This window comes from Saccostrea cucullata, unplaced genomic scaffold, assembly GCF_032062105.1.
Source record: "Saccostrea cucullata isolate Sc308-1 unplaced genomic scaffold, CSIRO_AGI_Scuc_v1 ctg37, whole genome shotgun sequence".
NCBI classification, from domain to species: Eukaryota; Metazoa; Mollusca; class Bivalvia; order Ostreida; family Ostreidae; genus Saccostrea; species Saccostrea cuccullata.
In genome coordinates this window covers 152325-173795 of record NW_026938868.1, presented here as the reverse complement: position 1 = coordinate 173795, position 21471 = coordinate 152325, and the positions used below count along the sequence as shown (strand labels likewise).

Genomic DNA, 21471 nt, shown 5'->3' with positions numbered 1-21471 from the left:
CACGCACTTCACTAAACACTTTCGGCATATAACTTTGGACCTTCTCTTATTCGGTGGATAAAAACTTTATATAACGAAGTATGTTCCTCAGTTATTGTCAATAATCATACTTCGGAACCTATCACTTTAAGTAGGGGGGTGCGCCAAGGGTGCAGCCTGAGCCCATTGTTATATATTTTAGTTTTAGAACCTTTCTATGGAATCCGGATAGGGCCACGCAGTTCACTATCGCATCATCGCACCATCGAGGTTTGAGTCGATGGTGCGATGACGCGATAATGCGATGACGATGAAGCGATGGTGCGATAACGATGAAGCGATGACGCGATAGCGCGATGACGATGATGCGATGGTGCGATAATGCGATGACGATGATGCGATGGCGCGATGAAGCGATAATGCGATGACGCGATGGCACGATAGCGATGATGCGATGGCGCGATAGTGATGATGCGATGCTATATCGTGTCTATCGCACCATCGCAGCATCGCTATCGTGCCATCGCGTCATCGCATTATCGCATTATCGCATCATCGCTCCTTCGCATCATCGTCATCGCGCTATCGCGTCATCGCTTCATCGTTATCGCACCATCGCTTCATCGTCATCGCATTATCGCGTCATCGCACCATCGACTCAAACTTGATGGTGCGATGATGCGATAGTGAACTGCGTGGCCCTATCCGGATTCCATACCTTTCGCCATTAAAATTCGGGAAGATGATAAAATTTCAGGTATCAAACTACCAGGTACTTCTAAAACGGCTAAATTATCTTTATTCGCTGACGATAGTCTGGCTCACAGAAGTCTGAAGTTTTTATTATCAACAAAAAAAAAATCCGGAAAAAATTTTTCCTACCCTTAACTAAAAAAACCCCAGGATGGCAACGTGTTTTGGGGGGACCCACCTAAACAAATAGATCTGGGCTTGGTGAAAAATCTCGCAACTAATTCAGTATCCGGAGTGTTTGTGCTATTTATTCAAGTTAAGAAATCAAATTTGCTTGACGACTACGGGCTGTTCATGGTCTTTTTTCCAGTTTGACAGCTCATCCTGGACTCCATGCCACTAAACCGGAAGTGAACTCCGAGGTGAATATATGACGTAATTGAAGAAAAGAACCAAAAAAATGCATGTAAAACTTCATGTCCAATTTTATGTTACCATACGTGATCAATAAAAAGATATATTTTTCAAACAAAATAATGTTTTATAAGGGCGCTTAGTCTAACTGTTTGGCTCTTTGTCGACATGGCTTTTCAGTGATTTAAATTTGGCGCTTGTAAAAACTGAATTATCTGTCCTTGGTACACATCGTCGTACAAGTAAGAAAAAGAATAAATAACTTTTTAAAGTTCTCTTAAATATATTTAAAATAACTGAATAAAATTACGTTGAACAATTATTTATTTTATTTCATTTGAACAAGTTTTTATAAACGTCAAATATACACTGCGAGATTCTCTTCCGGTTTAGTGGCATGGAGTCCAGGATGAGCTGTCAAAGTGGAAAAGGGGCTAGGAACGGCCCGTAGTCGTCAAGCAGATTGAATTTTTCACATTAAATAAATAACAAAAAAGCTCCGGAAACTGAATTAGTCGCGAGATTTTTCTGGCCAAGCCCAGATCTATTTGTTTAGGTGGGTCCCCCCAAAACACGTTGCCATCCTGGGGTTTTTTTAGTTAAGGGTAGGAAAAATTTTTTCCGGATTTTTTTTTTTTTGATAATAAAAACTTCAGACTCCTGTGGTCTGGCTATTTGTACCTGTGACGCCTCCATAGAGCGTGTACTGCATTGGTGCACGCTGTATGGACGCGCCTCAGGTGCAAAACTCAATCTACAAAAGACGAAGGGTATTTGGTTGGGGAAATGGAAAAGTAGATCAGACCATCCTTTTGGCATATCATGGGTAGAAAACTGTAAATTATTAGGGGTTAAATTTGGTAATAATGTTACTTATGATGATATTTGGCAACCTATTCTAAATAAATTTGTTAAAACTTTAAATATTTGGAAACAACGGTATTTGTCTTTTGTAGAAAAATCCATGGTTGTAAAAGTATTAGCTTGTGCCAAATTGTGGTATGTTGGCTCTGTTTGTTTATTACCAAATTATTATTTGAAACAATTTGAAAGGGCAATTTTTAACTTTTTATGGCCTAGTAAATATGATTGTTACAATTATAAGAAAAATGGTGGTTTAGAAGTGGTTAATATTGATTTAAAATTTCAATCCTCAAGATTAAAACATTTACAGAATATTCTTTATAATAAGGATTCAAAATATACCTTTTTGTCTGTTTATTGGATGGGTATAAGCCTGAGAGAATTTGAACCACGTTTTGCAAGGAATGATAGACCTCATTCAGAAACTATACCTGTTTTTTATCAAAAATGTTTAAATGATTTAAAAGTGTTTTTAGAAATCAAAAATGACAATTATGATTATTCTTTTGGTAATATGACAACCAAACAGTATTATACGATTTTATTAGAAGAGATTGTAACTGTACCAAGAACTATGAGAATTTTTCCAAGTGTAAATTTCAAGGAGGTTTTCAGGCGTTTACATAATGATTTTATTGATAAAAGTAACCGAGACACAATGTTTAGAATTATTCACGATATAATACCTGTCAGCTATTATCTATGTAGAATTAAAATTCGCAAAGAAAAAATATGTACATTATGTAAAACTGACATTGAAACTGTTTGTCATTTATTCTACGAATGTACTTTTGTAAAACCACTTGTTATGCTTCTTAAAAATTGGTTAAATGTATTGACACATGATAAATTTTCACGCTTTAATATTTCACATATCCGTTTTCATACTTTTCCTATAGATATTTTTACCAAAGAAACTGAATCTGTGTGTTTGTATTTAATAGCTTTAATGTGCTCCACAATTTGGCAAGTTAGATGTTTAGTTAAATTTCAGAACCAAAATATTAATTCTAATAGACTCATTTTGATGTACATTAATAAATTGATTTTAAGAATAAAAGCTGATTTCTATAGATTTGATGAAACTAAATTTTACGCATATTGGTTACGTACTTCTCTGTTTTGCTCTGTTAACAATGATGACCTTGACTTTAACATTGGAATTTGATGTTTACTACCCGATACTTGTATAACCGGTTTTGTTCCATTCATAAATTGTTAGCGTAAATTCTTTCGTAACAAATACAATGTCCATCAGTTTAAATATTTAAAAAAAAAAAAATCGAGCATCAACTTAAAGGTCGATGGCGCGATAATGCTATGGCGCGATAACGATGAAACGATGGTGCGATAACGATGAAGCGATGATGCGATAGCGCGATGACGATGATGCTATGGCGCGATAATGCGATGGCGATGGTGCGATAGCACGATTGAGCGATAGTGAATATCGCTTCATCGTCATCGTACTATCGCACCATCGTCATCGCATCATCGTGTCATCACTATCGCACCATCGCGTCATCGTACCATCGCGTCATCGCATTATCGCACCATCGTCATCGCATTGTCGCGCCATAGCATCATCGTCATCGCGCTATCGCACCATCACTTCATCGCTATCGCACCATCGCCTCATCGTCATCGCATTATCTCTTCATCGCACTATCGACCTAAACCTCGATGGTGCGATGATGCGATAGTGAACTGCGTGGCCCTATCCGGATTCCATACAATAGAGCATAATTTAATTCTCATAAATAGATGACATTCTGAGAGAGAGGAATGTCAAAATTTTATGACGAGTTTTAAAATTATATATATATATATATATATATATATATATATATATATATATATATATAGATATAATATATATATATATATATATAGTACATTATGTTTTCTTATCTGTTTATCGGTAAAAATTGTATTTTCCTTACTGAGAGCATCGTAGCAACGAACCCGACATACATGCAATTTGTATTTTGTAATTAACTTGCTTACAATAAAAGAGAAAACTTACGAATAAGATATTGTTCAAATACAATTAAAGCTGTAAAATTTTGTGCTTGTGCTGTAATAAAGACATGTTAGTTTTTTTCTCTAAAAAAAAGTCTTGTGTATCAATTACTCGGCCTTTTCACAGGGGGAGGGGGGAAGCTAATTTTTACACGGGTACTTGGGTTTTGGTTTATGAACATGTACATATATGTACCTTATTGCTATGTAAAAAAAAAAAACCTTTTTACTTATCGATAAGGGCATGGGCATCGGAAGCAAATTGAAAGGGGGGGGGGGGGCTAAACCAACAAAACAAGGTAAATTCCAGTTTCAATTCCTATATATAATGTCGATTTCAAGTTTTCACAAAAAGTGGGCGGGGATGGTGACGTACATCTACTTCATGCGGGATTTTGAACAAAGTATTTCTTCACTCTACAAGTCTGTAGTCTGTCAGTAAAATCTACCATTAAATTGCAACTATACCGGTATATAAATTCAATTTCCCGCGCTTGCGCGTTGTTTATCTAGTGTTATTAAAAAATTACATCTCACCCACAAAGATACTGAAAGCGGGGGACCATAATTCTTTGAATTTGCTTGTATTTTTTGCATACTCTTTGACCATAATGCTACAGATTCCGTGATGTAAAAAATGTCCAATTTACGGCGCAAGATTTGTTGCGCACTGATGGGGAGAATTTCTCCACTTTCCAACATTGGTCAATTTTTGCATTACGGGATCTGTAGCGTTATAGTCAAAGACTATTATATATCAATCCATAATGCTACAGTTCTGCAGCTAAAATCTGTCTCCCCCACCCCCTCTTTATACAAGAGCCTTATGATGGGTCACAATGCTCACCAGAGTAACTTTGCCCCTGCAGTTCTTCACCAGGTTCCCTTTGTAAAACCTATTGTGACCCCAACCTATCCCGTCTCAGCTTTTCTGGACCATTGATTCTTGAGGAGGAGATTTTTTTCTTATATACATTGTGCAAGTTTTTCAATGTAGAACTTGAATTCCCTATTCAATGTGGTCCTGCCCTTCCCCCTGTGGCCATGCTTAGAATAATTTAGAATATCAACACTAACCCAGGATGCTTCCACATAAGTTTCAGTGCCAGGTTGTTCTTGAGATTTCTTAATGTCATCACCCTATTGTTTTCTTTTCTTTATTATCTCCCTTTCGAATGGAGATTGGTTCTTCATTTTAACAAATTTAACTTCACCCAAGAATGCTTTTGACCAATTTTAGTTAAAATTGGCCTAGTTATTCTTGAGAATTTAAGAATATGAAAAGTTTACAGACGGATGAATTGATGAGACAATCTGAATGGATGAGTTACTTTGAGTATTTGTCTATAGAAGTGCGCATTTCTGTACACTCATTCATACTGCAGTTTAATGTTCACAACTTTACAACAGAGTGGGTTGAATTTTAACACAGGGTTCTACTTATTATATAGACAAGTCCATGACGTCTTTTTAACCTTGCACAGTCACATAATCATTCAATAAACCCTGTTATTGAGGGGTTAACCCAACAATAAAAACCAGAAGTCTCTGTCGAGACTGTAGCTCTACTGGTTTGTACTTACCGGTATAATAAAGAAAAGAAAAGTAGAAGTTGGGACTTAAAACTTTACAAAAGCAATAAATAGAGTAATGATCCTTGATTAAGTCTCTTTTTGAGGCAAGATTGCAATAAGACTACAGCTGTAGGAGTAGCTTTTAATGAAATATTACTGAATTTTCAATTTAAATTACTATGGAAACATAAATCATCAAAATCAAAAACACAAAACTGTTAATTATGTATCTCAGTGTAGTAGCATTTTAAAAGTATTTAACAGATATGTCTATTTTTAGTAAGCAAGGCAACACCATTAATCAAAAATCAAAAACCGATACACAGAATTATGTATCTTAGTGTAGCCTACTTGTGTGCCAAGTTATATTGAAATCAGACCAAAACTGTAGGAGGAGTAGCATTTTGAAAGATTTTCACAGAAATTTCTATTTTAAGTAACAACAGCAACACCATTCATCGAAATCAAAAATGGATAAACAGAATTATGTATCTTAGAGTAGTTTACTTGTTGGTCAAGTTATACTGAATTCAGACCAAAACTGTAGGAGGAGTAGCATTTCGAATGTATTTCAAAAAAATTTCTATTTTTAGTAACAACAGCAACACAATTCATTGAAATCACAAACTGATAAACAGAATTATGTACCTTAGTGTAGTCTACTTGTGTGCCATGTTATATTGAAATCAGACTAAAAGTGTAGGAGGAGTAGCATTTTGAATGATTTTCACAGAAATTTCTATTTTTAGTAACCACGGCAACACCGTTCATCGAAATCAAAAAGCGATACACAGAATAATGTATCTTAGTGTAGTTTACTTGTGTGCCAAGTTATATTGAAATCAGACCAAAACTGTAGGAGGAGTAGCATTTTGAATGATTTTCACAGAAATTTCTATTTTTAGTAACAACGGCAACATCGTTCATCGAAATCAAAAACTGATACACAGAATTATGTATCTTAGTGTAGTCTACTTGTGTGCCAAGTTATATTGAAATCAGACCAAAAGTGTAGGAGGAGTAGCATTTTGAATGATTTTCACAGAAATTTCTATTTTTAGTAACCACGGCAACATCGTTCATCGAAATCAAAAACCGATATACAGAATTATGTATCTTAGTGTAGTTTACTTGTGTGCCAAGATATATTGAAATCAGACCAAAACTGTATTTGAAAAATTGTTTACAGACAGACGGACAGACGCCGGACGCATTACAATCGCATAAGCTTTTCTGGTCTCTGACCAGTAGAGCTAACAAGAGGCCCAGGTGCTAAATTGCTCACCTGAGCACATTGGCTAGGAATAAGCACAAATCAGATTAGAATTGAAAAGTTTACTGGGGGGGGGGGGGGGGGGGAGCTTGAATTTTAATACTACTTGAGAGTGCCTCCATATCAATACAGTATATAACTTTGCTGTTCTTGAGAAAAAAGATTTTCTTTAACATTTTGTTTGTATATATTACTTTGTAATAATTTGAATTTGATTCCCCATTGTTTCCCTCACTGCCCCAAAGGGTCATGATTTGAACAAATTTAAATCTTCAATACATGAGGATGCTTACATGTCAATATGACTAAACATAGCTTTTCTGTTCTTGGGATTTTTCCATTTAGTTTCCTATGTAAAACTTCAATCCACCATTGAGACCCCACCCTACCCTTCGGGGGTTATGATTTGAAGAAATTTAATTCTACACTACCTGAGGATGCTTCCATATGAATATCCCTAATTTTAGCACTAGTTTGAATTCCCCATTGTATAAGAGACCCCACCCTACCCTTGGGCAGTCTACGCGAAAGTTTAAAATTTTTACAGGACAAAATGTCTGGTAAAAATAAAATTTTTACCAGACCAAACAATTTTTTACCAGACCGACTTTTTCCCCCTCTAAATCCATACATCATTATGATACTGAGATTGAGAGGGTGTGTGGGATGGGGTTAATTCTCACTGTGAACTTTAATCACGGCTTTGCTTTTCTTGAGAAGATTTTTTAATTATAATCATTTTATTGTAAAACTTTGATCAGTCATTGTGGCCCCACCCTACCCCTGGGGGTTATGATTTGAACAAACTAAAATCTACACATCCTGAGGATGCTTCCATATAAATATCACTAATCATGGCTTTGCAGTACTTGAGAAGAAGATTTTAAAGATTTCCCAGGCTATATATTCCTGAGTTAAACTTTGATCAGCCATGTGGCCCCACCCTACCCCTGGGGTGGTTTGAACAAACTTGAATCTACACTACCTGAGGATGATTCAACATGAGTTTTATCTTTCCTGTCTCAATGGTTCTTGAGAAGAAGATTTTTAAAGATTTTTCCTCTATATTCCTCTGTTTAAAACTTTGATCGGCCATTGTGGCCCCATACTACCCCCAGGGATAATGATTTGAACAAATTTAAATCTGCACTACCGAGGATGAGTTTCATCTTCCCTGGCCCAGTAGTTCTTGAGAAGAATTTTTTTTTAAATGCCATTAATTTTTCACTAATTCATAATTATCTCTTCTAAGAAGAGTGCGTGGCCCTTCATTTGAACAAATTTGAATTCCCTTCACCAAAGGATACTTTGTAGCAAGTTTGGTTGAAATTGGCACAGTGGTTCTTGAGAAGATGAAAATGTGAAAAGTTTACGATGACAACGACAACTGACAACGGACAAATTTTGATCAGAAAAGCTCACTTGAGCCTTTGACTCAGGTGACCTAAAAATAATCCAAGAATACTGGAAAATATTCACATTTTACCTCACAGTGTACCTCTGGTAAAAACAGACAGACAGATAGACAACGGACATGATCAGAAAAGCTCACTTGAGTTTTCAGCTCAGGTGAGCTAATAAGGTCACAATTAGTCACTGATAAAGCATTCTTAGCTTGGAATCAAGTTTGTTCAAATCCTGGTTCCAGTGGGAAAGGTTGGGTACAAGTATAGTAAAACATATAGAAAATTAACCTTCTCACAAACAGCAAGGCCACACAAGTCATACTGACATAAAGTGTTTTTGCATGGTTGTTGTTTTCCATTTTCACACCCTGAAATTTCCAAAATGTCTCATGTGATCTAAAAATGATTTCAAAATCCAAATTCTAAACCTGCACATGTAATTTGTCATATAATGTGAATGTATTTTTAAACGTAATTAGGAACAAAAATTAATTTGAGATATGATCAATAATACGCACTATGCCGTGAAGGTATTAGACATGCAGAACAATCCCCGAGGAGTGGACGGACCACAATTTGTCTGTTTCCCTGTGTTTCGCGTGTCTTCTATTGATTAAATCTTTGTTTTTCATTGCATTACAATAAATGCAGACAAATACTATCAATTAAGAGCATTGTTTACCAATATACTCTAATTGGTATTGATGGTGCTATGCACCACAGCAATCTATGCAAGCTTCATCATATGATAAGCTGGATGCTATTTATTACAGAAATCTAGCAAACATTGGATTTACCAGTCAAATATTTAATATGCTCTATGCATATCATATACAATACAAACAAAGCACTCTAGTGTTCATTTGTTGGCAAGTGGGACTACCAGTTTACACCAAATAGAAGGGTTTTTGCTGATAAAAAGATAAAAAAATCTTTGCATTGGCAAATTGTCCAAATCTTTGCTAGTCTATTAACATTTTCTTTGACAAACTGCAACTACTCTTCAAATGTTTTAGTAGGCATAAAAAGTACAGTATGACACTTATCAAGATGTACCTTGATTTATTATTTTGAGCAGAACCATTCCAAAGTAGAAGAAAGCCTTATAGTGCTTATGGCAGCCAACCTTTAATGAATGATGTTTCAAGGTATGTACACTATCAAACCTGCTTCAGATGCTGGATCTGAACTTTCCAAAAGAACTGAGAAGCTGGTCTCCTTCCCAAGAAACTATAAGCCATATGATGAGGAAACTGGCAGGAATGTTGCATCTAGGGATGCACATTATCAGACTTGCTGGATGACTTCCATTTTCCAGAAGAGTGAATAGTATAATATATTTGGAGTCAATGGCGTGGACCCCATTTCCATGAGAACTGAACCCTATGGTGGCCAAACTTGCATAAATGATTCATACAAGGGTACATATTTTAAATGCCAAAACATTCTATGCCTTTCTTACAGATAACATTGGTTGAACTAAGTTTTGTAATCTTTAATTACCAATGGTTTAAATTTGCCGAGAGGATTGGGGATAACCTTTTTAAATGGTAAGTCAAAAAGACAATACTATCATAAATCGAATCACATCTTAGCATCCCAAATCTTAAACCTGGTGTGCATTATGAATTCATATGCTTTTTATTAGGAGTGATCTGTGCATCATACATGGAAAATGCACATACATGAAGATGATCAGTTTCAATGCATAGAACATTCATGAGCAAACTTGATGTAAAATGTGCACTTGTGAATTTGTCACTTAAAACAATCTTAAATTCCTCCCTGCATTTCAGTGGTCCACAGTTTAAAAGTTCTGTCATAAGACACAGTTGCAATGTACTGAAGGTCGGGTGAAATGTCAGCTCCCATCACTTTTCCCTCGTGTCCTGCTAATGATTTCAGTGGTGCCCAAGTTGGATGTGCCCAGACTTTGGCAGTACAGTCATAAGATGCACTGATAAGATAGTTACTATGATCTGGTTGGAATTTCACTTTACTTACTAAATTCTTATGTGCTGGAATGGTGTAAACACATTTTCTTTGCCTTAGATCCCAAATTCTTACAGAGTTATCTTCACTTCCTGTTGCCACATGGTAACCATCGGGAGCAAAATCAATGGAGAACACAGACTGAATATGGCCCTCTAGAAACATAATACATCTCCCTGTTCTTAGATCCCAAACTCTTCCAAATGCATCCAGCCCTCCTGTAGCTGCTAAAGCACCATCCCCTTGAAAGGAAATGTCATAAACAGGCTTACTGTGGCCCTCTTGATGAAGGATTTCTTCTTGGACTTCTAAATCCCATAGTCTCCAGGAGTTGTCAAAACAGCAGGTACCCAAGAATCGCCCTGAGGGGTGGTACTTCAGACGTGACACCCGGTAGGGACTATGACCCTCTATGTCTGCTACTGGCTCCTCACTCACCATATTCCACAACTTCACAGCCCCATCCTGACTGCAGGAGGCCATGCAGCAAGCGTTATCTTCCAATGTTAAAGTAGCCTGGGGATGGAATACTATGGCACCTACGTTACAGTTGTGTCCCCTTAGTTGTCTGATTAACTGGCAGTCTGGGACTGACCACAGCTTACAGAGACCTGACCATGATGCTACAGCAAGGATTTTACCGTTAGGACTAAACTCACAATAAGAGAGCGGACGGACGTCTCCAATCTGACTGCACTCATTGGTTACTGCTCTTACTCGTTTTTGGAGATCTTGAATCTGAGCATTTTTTTTCGCTGTTGGTATGAGTTTTTCCTCTTTCTGTATTTTTATTCTTTGTTTGGCTTTTGGAATAGAGTATTTTGCTATCCATATCCTTGCTTCTTTTAGGGCGGAAGTCCCCTCATGATACCTGCAAGTATACACAAATTATTTCCATTATTAGTTTTATTTAAGAAAAAAATGCTGTAATGTGAAAAAAATTATATGTGCAGTTATTTAAAAAAATTCCTGTAACCAAGCTTATCCCCTAGCAAATACAGTCAACCCTTCATATCTTGAATTCCATGGGACAATAAACTTATGAGATATTAAGGCTTTAAATATATGAGGGTCAAATGAATCATTTTTATAGAAAATGTAAATTTTATAATAATTTTTACCAAGTGACATTCTCATCTTCTTTGGGTTTCTTTTCTACTTGTTCCTGTGCTTTCTTTAATAGTGCTCCCGTCGCCTCTGATCCCAACTCGGCTAAGGTTCTCCTGAGACGCTCCCTCCTCTCACCAGGCCCCTCCCCAAACAGACAGATAGGTTCTCCCAGTTGTCTGAGGTTAGCCTTGACTTCCGAGTCGTCCGTTGATACCTGGATCTGCCTGGCTTTCTTTCGTTTTTCTAGTTCTGCTAGAAGTTCTGACTGTCCTTCGTTGGGATCTCCCTCTGCTATTTCATACGAACCCCCATCTGTAATGTTTATGTTCCCTGCAGCTTTGCCGGCATTTATGGCGTCAGATGCCAATGAACCAGAAGAACCGCTAGTTGCAAGTCTCTGTTTTTCTCTCTCCTCCAAACTTCCATATATGATAGGTTTCTTCACTTGGGGGACATTCAGTTCCTCTTCGTCGTCTGAAAATTCCATTTTCGTAAACAAGCAAAACGACCACCATGCGTTTGGGGAACACGGTGCAAGACAACTCGTTCTTAGTTTTTCGAAGAATGTTATTATTTTTTAATCTTATTCAATAAACTCAATTAAAATATTTTAAGCACTATGCAATGTTTAGCAAAATGTAATTGTAGAAAGGCATGTGATAGGAAATAACGCCAAAAATACATATAGTGGATACAATATTATGCGTACAATTTATCGAAAATATGTCAACCGGAACTTCATCTTTTCAAGATAGCAAGTCACTTCTTACTTCATTGTGTGAAAAAGAAGAAAATAAAAAAAGCAAGATGATGGACCCACTGATAAATGAGGAGTCTTCCTATGCTCCAAAACAGACTTACTTCAATCCGTATGCCATGAATGGAGGGTAATAATTTTATATTTTTAACCAAAACATCCACAAATTTGCTTAGAAACATGCAAAGGGTTTTGAAACAATTTGCAGAAAAACAGATAAAACAATACCCATTACAACATGGGAAAATGGACCAAACAAACTGCCATTAAGTCATCTTTGGTTCATTTAAAATTCTAGAAACTTTAATATTTGTCAAAGTGAAAGCAGAGACACATATACCCCCCCCCCCTTGAATGTCAGACTGCTCGGCCCAACGACTCCTCGGCCCATCTGTGATTTAATCAGGCCCATTGACATCTCGGCTCCGACGGCTCGGCCCAAATTAGAAGACACCTCGGCTCATATAAAAGACACCTCGGCCCAAACAGAAATATATTATTTTGATTAAATATATTTATTATTTATGCTATTATATATTTATGAAATGAAAAAGAAAATTAATTTGACACATAAACAATCTTCCAAGACGGCAAATTGACCGTAATTAAAGAAAGACAACCCATTTGTAACTTGATTAAGTGCTTATCATTAAACAATCAAGAAGATGCGGCGCATCTTTTAGAGTCTCAAGCGCGTGTCATATGGGATGGTGGTTATTAGGAGTTAATTACGTTAATTTCTTGTTGATATTTTTTAAATTGATTTGAATTTTTTAAAAAATATAAGTTTTAAAAATTAAACAGTAATATATATATTTATATCAAAAATAAACAAATCAATACATCTTGTGGACTTGGACATAAACTTCTGTGTAGACCTGTTGGTTTACACAAAATTATTCGTAAATTCAACAATGTTCAACCATACAATGCACTGCAGTAGACCATTTTATAAAATAGTCAGTCAGTCGGGAGATTCCGAGAGGGCAACCTAACATTTTTTGAAGATGGCTAATAAATATATTAATAATGTATAATGTTACATCGTAATAAGCAACAAAGTACTTCAGTAAATAAATACAAGTAGACCTGTTACCTCCCAATCAACGGATTGTAATTCGATGTTGTTCTTTGGTTTGTTCGAAAATACTGACATTATCTGCCTCTGTTTATCGTATATCTATGGTAAACGTATTGTGATAAATTATACATACATTAACATTACAAAAAAAAAACACAGAAATTAAAAATTAAACTAATTTAAACAAATTCAATTGAATTTTATTCCTTGGGCCGAGCTGTCTTTGCTATGGGCCGAGGTGTCAATGATTTTGAGCCGACCTGTCAGGGCCGAGGTGTCGTTGGGCCGAGAAGTCATATATTACATGTGTACCCCCCCCCTTCCCCTGCTCTCCCAATTCCTTGACAGAGCAGTCTGAGTCTGTGATTTAATCAGACTGAGGTGTCTTTTATTATATAGAATGATATGTCATTAGGATTGGAACAACCTGTCAGAGCTGAGGTATCAAAAGTAACAGGCCCAGGTGTCTGTAGGCATGGTGGGCAGAGACATGTCTACCAGTAACCTCATAATATTTTTGACAATGGCATTTTATTGTCTGTTTTCATGGATCAGGTTTAATTCACCAAAAGAAAACCAACCCAGGCTATTCCCTAGCAGGTCTTTTATCTATCACTTCCAGAGCATATGATAACAATACCATTGAATGGAACCAGGGATAGGAAAATTTTGTCTGATCAGTCTCACCAGAACAAGATTTGAACCTGGTTCCCCTGTATCAACTGAGTCGAAAGCTCAAGTGAACTTTTCTGATTGAAATTTGTCCATTGTTGTTGTTGTCATTGTTGTAAACTTTTCTTCTCCAGAACCACAAGGCCAATTTTAACCAAACTTGGCACAAAGTATTCTTGGATCATGGAGATTCAAGTTTATTTAAATGAAGGGCCACTCTATGGGGCGCCGTTTTATTATTTTTAGGTATTTTTGATATAAAAAAATCATTTTGTGATATAAAAAAATCATTTTGTGATATAAAAAAATCATTTTGTGATATCAGAAATTCAATTTTCTGATATCAGAAAATATATTTTTTGATATCAGAAGATAAGGCCATAATAAAAATATTACTAGATTCTCATCCCCGCCCGCCCCGATTTTATACCCCCGCCTCGATTTTTTTAATTTCTGTTTTTCTTCGTCTTAATTCTGATAGGGATCGGTATTCGTCTACCATTCTACTTTCATTTTAAATCCTGTGAAAGTCGACATGATTTTGACAGCTGAAAAGATAGTATTAAATTGTTGTAATACATGCATATATATTTTAAACAAGGGTCATTGGTTGAAAAAGATTGGTGATGATGTGAAATAAGAGATAATTGAACCTTTACTATGACTTTTATTCGGGTATTTTAGATAAAATTACACCGATTGACCAGGTCAATAAAAAATCTGCAAAATTAAAAAAATAAAAAATATGAAATAAAAGCCGCCCGCCCGCCTCGATTTTTAAAAAAATTCGGATGAGAATCTAGCAATTTATTTATTATGGCCTAAACAAGATTTTTTGATATCAAAAATTCGAATTTCTGATATCAGAAAATCATGTTCTGATATCAAGAATTCGAATTTTTGATATCAAAAAATCATTTTCTGATATCAAAAAATCTTCGGGATTTTATGATATCAAAGACTGTAATTTTTGATATCAAAATTTCGAATTGATAAAAAACAAGAGACCCATGGGTCACATCGCTCACCTGAGCACTGTGGCTAGGAAAAAGTAGAAATTGGTTTATTATTGAAAAGTTTATATCCAAAAGTAGTCCCATGACCAATCATGGCTTTGCTATTCTTGAGAAGAAGATTTTTAAAGAATTTTCCTATATATTTCTATGTAAAACTTTGGTTGGCCATTTTGGCCCCGCCCTACCCCTGGGGGTCATGATTTGAACAAACTTTAATCTACACTACCTGAGGATGCTTCCATATAAATATGATCAATTATGGCTTTGTTATTCTTGAGAAGAATATTTTAAAAAAAATTTCCTATATATTTCTGTGTAAAACTTTGGTCCGCCATTGTGGCCCCGCCCAACCCCGGGGGTCATGATTTGAACAAACTTGAATCTACAATACCTGAAGATGCTTCCCCATAAGTTTCATCTTTCCTGGCACAGTGGTTCTCGAGAAGAAGATTTTTAAAGAATTTTCCTATATATGTCTATGTAAAACTTTGGTCGGCCATTGTGGCCCTGCCCTATCCCCGGGGGGTCATGATTTGAACAAACTTGAATCTACACTACCTGAGGATGCTTCCATATAAATATGATCAATTATGGCTTTGTTATTCTTGAGAAGAAGATTTTTAAAGAATTTTCCTATATATTTCTATGTAAAACTTTGGTCGGCCATTGTGGCCCCGCCCTACCCCCGGGGGTCATGATTTGAACAAATTTGAATCGACACTACCTGAGGATGCTTCCAAAAAAGTTTCATCTTTCCTGGCACAGTGGTTCTTGAGAAGAAGATTTTTAAAACATGCCACCAAGTTTTTATTAATTCCCAATTATCTCCCCTTGAATGAGGGCTTGGCCCTTCATTTGAACAAACTTGAATCCCCTTCACCTAAGGATGCTTTGTGGCAAGTTTGGTTGAAATTGGCCCAGCGGTTCTTGAGAAGAAGTCGAAAATGTGAAAAGTTTACAGACAGACAGACGGAAGAACAGACGGACTACAGACAAAATGTGATCAGAAAAGCTCACTTGAGCCTTCGGCTCAGGTGAGCTAAAAATGTAAGTCATTTTCTGATATCAAAAATTCGAATCTCTGATATCAAGAAATCATTTTCTGATATCAAAAAATCGATTTTCTGATATCAGAAAATGATTTTTTGATATCAGAAATTCAAATTGATTTCTTGATATCACAAAATATATTTTTTTGATATCAGAAAATACAATAAAATTATGAAGAATCTTCACATAAATAATGAATACTCCCTTGATCTGTAGAAAATACCGAACTTCAGTGCCAGATTTGCTTTCTACTAAAATTTGTCAACTAACTTAATTTAAGTCAGATTTTTAATAATATTTTTTAATGGAAGAATTTAATGTGTTTTTGATATTTTTGGTCATATTTATTTGCATGGAATTCAAATATATTACTTTTTGGGATAAATCTGAGTAACTAATCCATGTTCTTGAGATTTATGTTTCATTGTTTTGGGATCAGGTTCGGGCTACAGTAAATGTTTAGAAAACGTTGTGTATTCGTTAACCACATGTTCAGACATTAAAAAGTAAAACAGAAAGAAATCGTTGTTTATCGGCAACAATCTAGGTGTGCTGTAGGTCGGGCTTAGACTGAGAATTTCTCTGTTACCCCTATCAACAGCAGCCATTAGCTTCTCCAATTGCATATTTGTGTAAAATAAATGATTAAAATATAGTCAATAGTGCAAAAGAACGACGGCATCCTTATAACAAGACAGGTCTTAAACTTAATATGAGAACCATGTACAAAAGATGGTGTGTTCCCCGAATGGCTACTCGGAAAAAACAACAAGTAATTATCACACTCAATTAAGGGGCCCTCTAAGGGGTACAGGTAGACTTACCTGTGTTTACCTGGATAAGCAATATTTTAAAAATCATATATATTCATTCAATTTTATCTTAATTAAGAGGGTTTTTTTATTTTCTGAAATATACTGAATAAAAAAAAATAGATAAATAAATATAAATAGATAAAATTAAGATTTCAGGAAAATATTAAGTTTTTATGGTACTTTAATTTTATTTTTTTTTTCAAACTATTCAATAGTATTGATTGAGAATATACAAACTATTATCCCTTTTTGTTCTACATTTTCAAACTCTTTTAAATAAATTAACTTAAATGAATTTTTCTTATAATAATATAGATATTTATGTATGATAAATAAATTGTTTCTATAAAGTTTTGTCATATTGTAAATATGTGTGATATGAAAGTGAAACAGTGCTATTTAATATGAAATATATAATGTGAAAATCAGTACTGATAAACAATAAAACTTCAAGATAATTTATAGTTTTTAATATGTTTTGTGCTTGTAAAATTATTTATTTAAAAGATATGTATACAAAATATTAATTCATACTAGTGCTCAAATAAAGAAAATTGAATTAAAAATCCATTCAGTTATTTTATTTTAATTCTGGTAGATTATTCATACAGGTAAGTCTACCTGTACTCCTTAGAGTGCCCCTTAATTGAGTGTGATAATTACTTGTTGTTTTTTCCAAGTAGCCATTCGGGGAATAAACCCAAAAGATGACGGCATCCTACACTGTAACATATCCAAACATGCCCTAAACTACTTATTAGAACCCAACAAAGTTCGCAACAATTTGTGTGGCGGGAAGCTGAATGTTCATCACAGGGATCATTCATTAAATCGATCGTAATTTTACTTGGTTCTTCTTTTCTGATATATATCAAAAAATCGATTTTGTGATATCAGAAAATACTAATCATTTTTTTATATCAAAAAATCATTTTCTGATATCAAAAAAGGGAATTTCTGATATTAAAAGATGCTTTTCTAATATCAGGAATTCGATTTCTTGATATCAGAAAATACACGTTATTTTATGATATCAAGAATTTGAATTTTTGATATCAAACAAGAGGCCCATGGGCCACATCGCTCACCTGAGCACTGTGGCTAGGAAAAAGTAGAAGTTGGTTTATTATTGAAAAGTTTAAATCCAAAAGTAAACCTTTGAACTGTTATGGTTTTGCTATTCATGAGAAGATGATTTTTAAAGAATTTTCTAATATATTTCTTTGAAAACTTTGGTCGGCCATTGTGGCCCCGCCCTACCCCAGGGGGTCATGATTTGAACAAACTTGAATCGACACTACCTGAGGATGTTTCCCCATAAGTTTCATCTTTCCTGGCACAGTGGTTCTTGAGAAGAAGATTTTTAAAAAATACCACCAAATTTTCACTATTTCTGAATTATCTCCCCTTGAATGAGGGCTTGGCCCTTCATTTGAACAAACTTGAATCCCCTTCACCTAAGGATGCTTTATGGCAAGTTTGGTTGAAATTGGCCCAGCGGTTCTTGAGAAGAAGTCGAAAATGTGAAAAGTTTACAGACAGACGGACAGACGGACACCGGACAAAATGTGATCAGAAAAGCTCACTTGAGCCTTCGGCTCAGGTGAGCTAAAAATTGATTTCTTGATGTAAAGAATTTTTGATTCTTTTTTGATATCAGAAAATGATTTTCTGATATCAAAAAAATCATTTTCTGATATCACAAAATCGATTTTTTATATAAAAAAAATAAACAAGATTTTTTGATATCAAAAATTAGAATTTCTGATATCAGAAAATCATTTTAGACCAATTTTGAAAATCAAGAATTATTTTTTGATATCAAAAAATGTTTTTTGATATCAAGAATTGGAATTATTGATATCAATAATTTCTTTTTTGATATCAGAAAATATCTCAAAAATATTAAAACGGCACCTCATACCACTCCCTCTTCCTGGGGAGATAATTAAGAAAAAGCGAAAAATTGGTTGTATCTTTCAAAATTCTTTTCAAGAACTACTGGGTCAAAAAAGTTGAAACTGAAGTGAATCTTCTTTACCGTAATTAAAACATAGTGTAGACTAGATTCAAAATTGGTCTAAAAGCTTCATAAAAGGCAAAAATAAAACAGCATTAAAAATTGTTGAGTACAAAGACTTTCAGAGTTGTTAAAGTACTAAATTTAAAATGTATGGTAGCAAAATACCTTATAGTGAAGAAAAATATTTCTCATTGCAATACTTTATAACATCTACATAAATTCCTACCTTTCAGGACTTGTTTGGCAATAGCTGGGGAAGACTTTGTTGTTGTGGCTTCAGATACAAGGTTAAGTCAGGGATTTTCTATCCACACAAGAGATTTACCCAAAACATATAAACTGTGAGTATTAATTTGTTGTATAGAAATTTTGCTTGAACATGTTACAATGAAACAAGCATTTGTCATAGGATCAACAAAATATATTTTTAATAAGCAACTCTAAAAAACTAAATAAAATTCAACTGAGCATAGAATATCTGCTTGAAAAAGTTATTATCATCAATAAAAAAATATTTTAGCAGAGCAACTTCAAAAAAATCTGTCAATTTTTCAAAAGATTTTATTTTGTATGTAACATTTTTAGCTAACCTGGGCTCATGAGCTCTGATTGTTTAACATTTATTTTCTGTCTGTATGCTTATTTTTTTTTTGTCTGAATTCCTAATCTTTTGGATTTCTTTCTAATTTCAAAGTTTCAAACTATTAAAGTGTTGAACTTTAACATCTGTGCTTTAAGCTTTGTTTATAAACTCAGGTATTACATGTGTAGCCCCAATAAATATCACCCATATACTTTTTAATCTTTCTTTCAGAACAAGCTCAACAGTGTTAGGAGCTTGTGGATTCCATGGAGATGTGTTAACTTTAACAAAAGTCTTAAATGCTCGATTAAAGGTAAAAATTACTGACTTGTTTACACCTGAAATTAAATTTATTTCATAGGTAAAGATTGAATGGTAGTAAGATGCTGAAATTGATGTCATCACTTTTTAACTCTGGCTGTAGACTTTTATGACTTGTTAGTTCATGTATTTCATTTAACTTTACAGATGTTTGAACATGAGCACCATAAAAAGATGACTACATCAGAAATAGCAGCCATGTTATCCACCATGTTGTATCACAGAAGATTCTTCCCTTACTATGTGAACAACATCATTGCAGGACTAGATGAGGAAGGTACTTCAGTAATGGATTTTTGGTTTTAAAATAATTACATGTACTACAGTATACATGTACTCTCTAGCAATTATCTGACAATAAGATTTTGTTTCCATTAGGCATACTTGCATTTGTACATAGATGCTGCTATTAAATAATGTACTGGTACTTTCCAGCAATTATCTGACAATAAGATTTTGTACCATACATGCATTATATTTATTGTAAAACTAGGGTTTGGAAAAGTAAATAATGGCAGTTGTTGCCCTGGTTTGTTTTGATCATTCTGACATCGTCTTTGACAGGTAAAGGTGTGGTGTACAGTTTTGATCCTGTCGGGTCCTACGGATCAGATGGTTACAGAGCTAAAGGATCAGCAGCTCCTATGTTACAACCATTGCTAGATAACCAGGTATGTTAATTCAGAGACCTACATTAATGCTATCAAAATTTTCCATTAGTGTAGGGTAAATCATTATTAATCTTAAAGGTAAATTCGTCCTCTTTTATTTTCTAAATTTCCAAGCAGGAATTATTTTATTCCACAGTGAGTGAGCAACAGAGAAAATGTTTTTTTTTGATAGGAAAAGGATCATTTATGGTCACATTTTAGTTGTGCCATTCATACAGCTGCTATTTTTTAGCTTTCCTGTGCTTTTCTGGTAGACCGTTTTCTGGCAATCTGTAATTTTTTCTTATTTTTGACTTCTTTCAAGAACCACTGTGCTAATGTTAACAAAAATTGGCACAAACAACCTTTGGTTAGAGAGATTCTAAATTGTCCTTCATGCTATCTATAATTTTTTTTTCTCATTTAGGTCTTTTAGCTCAACTGATATTCATCTTTTAAAGAACCGTTAGATATTTTTAAAATTCTTATTCCTTGCATTCCCTTAACATTGATGTTGAATTTCTCCAAAGAAAAAAAAGTTTTATACCCTCTGCGATGGCCGTCAGGCCTTTGAAAATTGACATTCTCTTTTTTTCAGATTGGACTAAAAAATCAGCAGAATGCCCCAAGAGTACCACTATCCAGAGAAAAAGTGGTGAATTTGGTAAAGGATGTGTTTATATCAGCAGCTGAACGTGATATTTATACTGGAGACGCGGTGGTTCTTCATGTCATCACCAAAGATGGCACCACCACAGAGCGGTACCCACTCAGAAGGGATTAACAACAGGGAACATTCAGATTTCAAACTCTCATAGTGCTATGTGAACAACTTTCATGTTACATGTGATTATGACTTGAAACTCAGTGTTTATTTCATAAAGATAATAAAATTACATCAGTAAAAAGATGTCATTTATTCATTAAATTTTGTAAGAAAAAGTCCTTATCTATTTTTGTGATTTTTCAGTGCCCTCTGGAAGTTCACTCTTTTTTTGCACAAGAATTCTAAGAGACAGGACCATTAATCGTATTTGTTTGAAAAAAGTTTAGTAGATTGGTTTATTTATATATACCAGGTATATATGCTTTAGAAGCACAAATTTTGGTCAAAATAAAATTTCGCTAATTTGTCATCTAAAAAGGTTTTGTGGGCATTTAATTTCATTGTTTCAA

At 34.7% G+C, this 21471-nt stretch overlaps 2 protein-coding genes across 2 annotated transcripts; one reads left to right on the top strand and one right to left on the bottom strand.

Annotated features, from left to right (window-relative positions):
• Positions 1–9843: 9843 nt before the first annotated feature.
• LOC134251592 (U4/U6 small nuclear ribonucleoprotein Prp4-like) lies at positions 9844–11880 on the bottom strand. The gene is made up of 2 exons (XM_062733994.1): positions 11339–11880; positions 9844–11088 (listed from the first exon to the last, which is right to left on the bottom strand). The coding sequence occupies exons 1-2, from the start codon at positions 11812–11814 to the stop codon at positions 9999–10001; spliced, it is 1566 nt and encodes a 521-aa protein (XP_062589978.1). The 5' UTR covers positions 11815–11880; the 3' UTR covers positions 9844–9998.
• Positions 11881–12052: 172 nt separating this feature from the next.
• LOC134251593 (proteasome subunit beta type-1-like) lies at positions 12053–21240 on the top strand. Its single transcript, XM_062733995.1, has 6 exons — positions 12053–12214; positions 18975–19082; positions 19556–19637; positions 19793–19922; positions 20210–20316; positions 20894–21240. The coding sequence occupies exons 1-6, from the start codon at positions 12135–12137 to the stop codon at positions 21077–21079; spliced, it is 693 nt and encodes a 230-aa protein (XP_062589979.1). The 5' UTR covers positions 12053–12134; the 3' UTR covers positions 21080–21240.
• The last annotated feature ends 231 nt before the right edge of the window (positions 21241–21471 follow it).

Bases quoted from the DNA above. Each gene is read 5' to 3' on its own strand.
- LOC134251592 (XM_062733994.1), bottom strand. From the start codon at position 11,814: ATGGAATTTTCAGACGACGAAGAGGAACTGAATGTCCCCCAAGTGAAG. The intron at 11,089-11,338 runs GTAAAAATTATT...GTATACTTGCAG, and splicing joins GAAGATGAGAATGTCACTTG to GTATCATGAGGGGACTTCCG.
- LOC134251593 (XM_062733995.1), top strand. From the start codon at position 12,135: ATGATGGACCCACTGATAAATGAGGAGTCTTCCTATGCTCCAAAACAG. The intron at 19,083-19,555 runs GTGAGTATTAAT...TCTTTCTTTCAG, and splicing joins TTACCCAAAACATATAAACT to AACAAGCTCAACAGTGTTAG. The intron at 19,923-20,209 runs GTACTTCAGTAA...CGTCTTTGACAG, and splicing joins TGCAGGACTAGATGAGGAAG to GTAAAGGTGTGGTGTACAGT.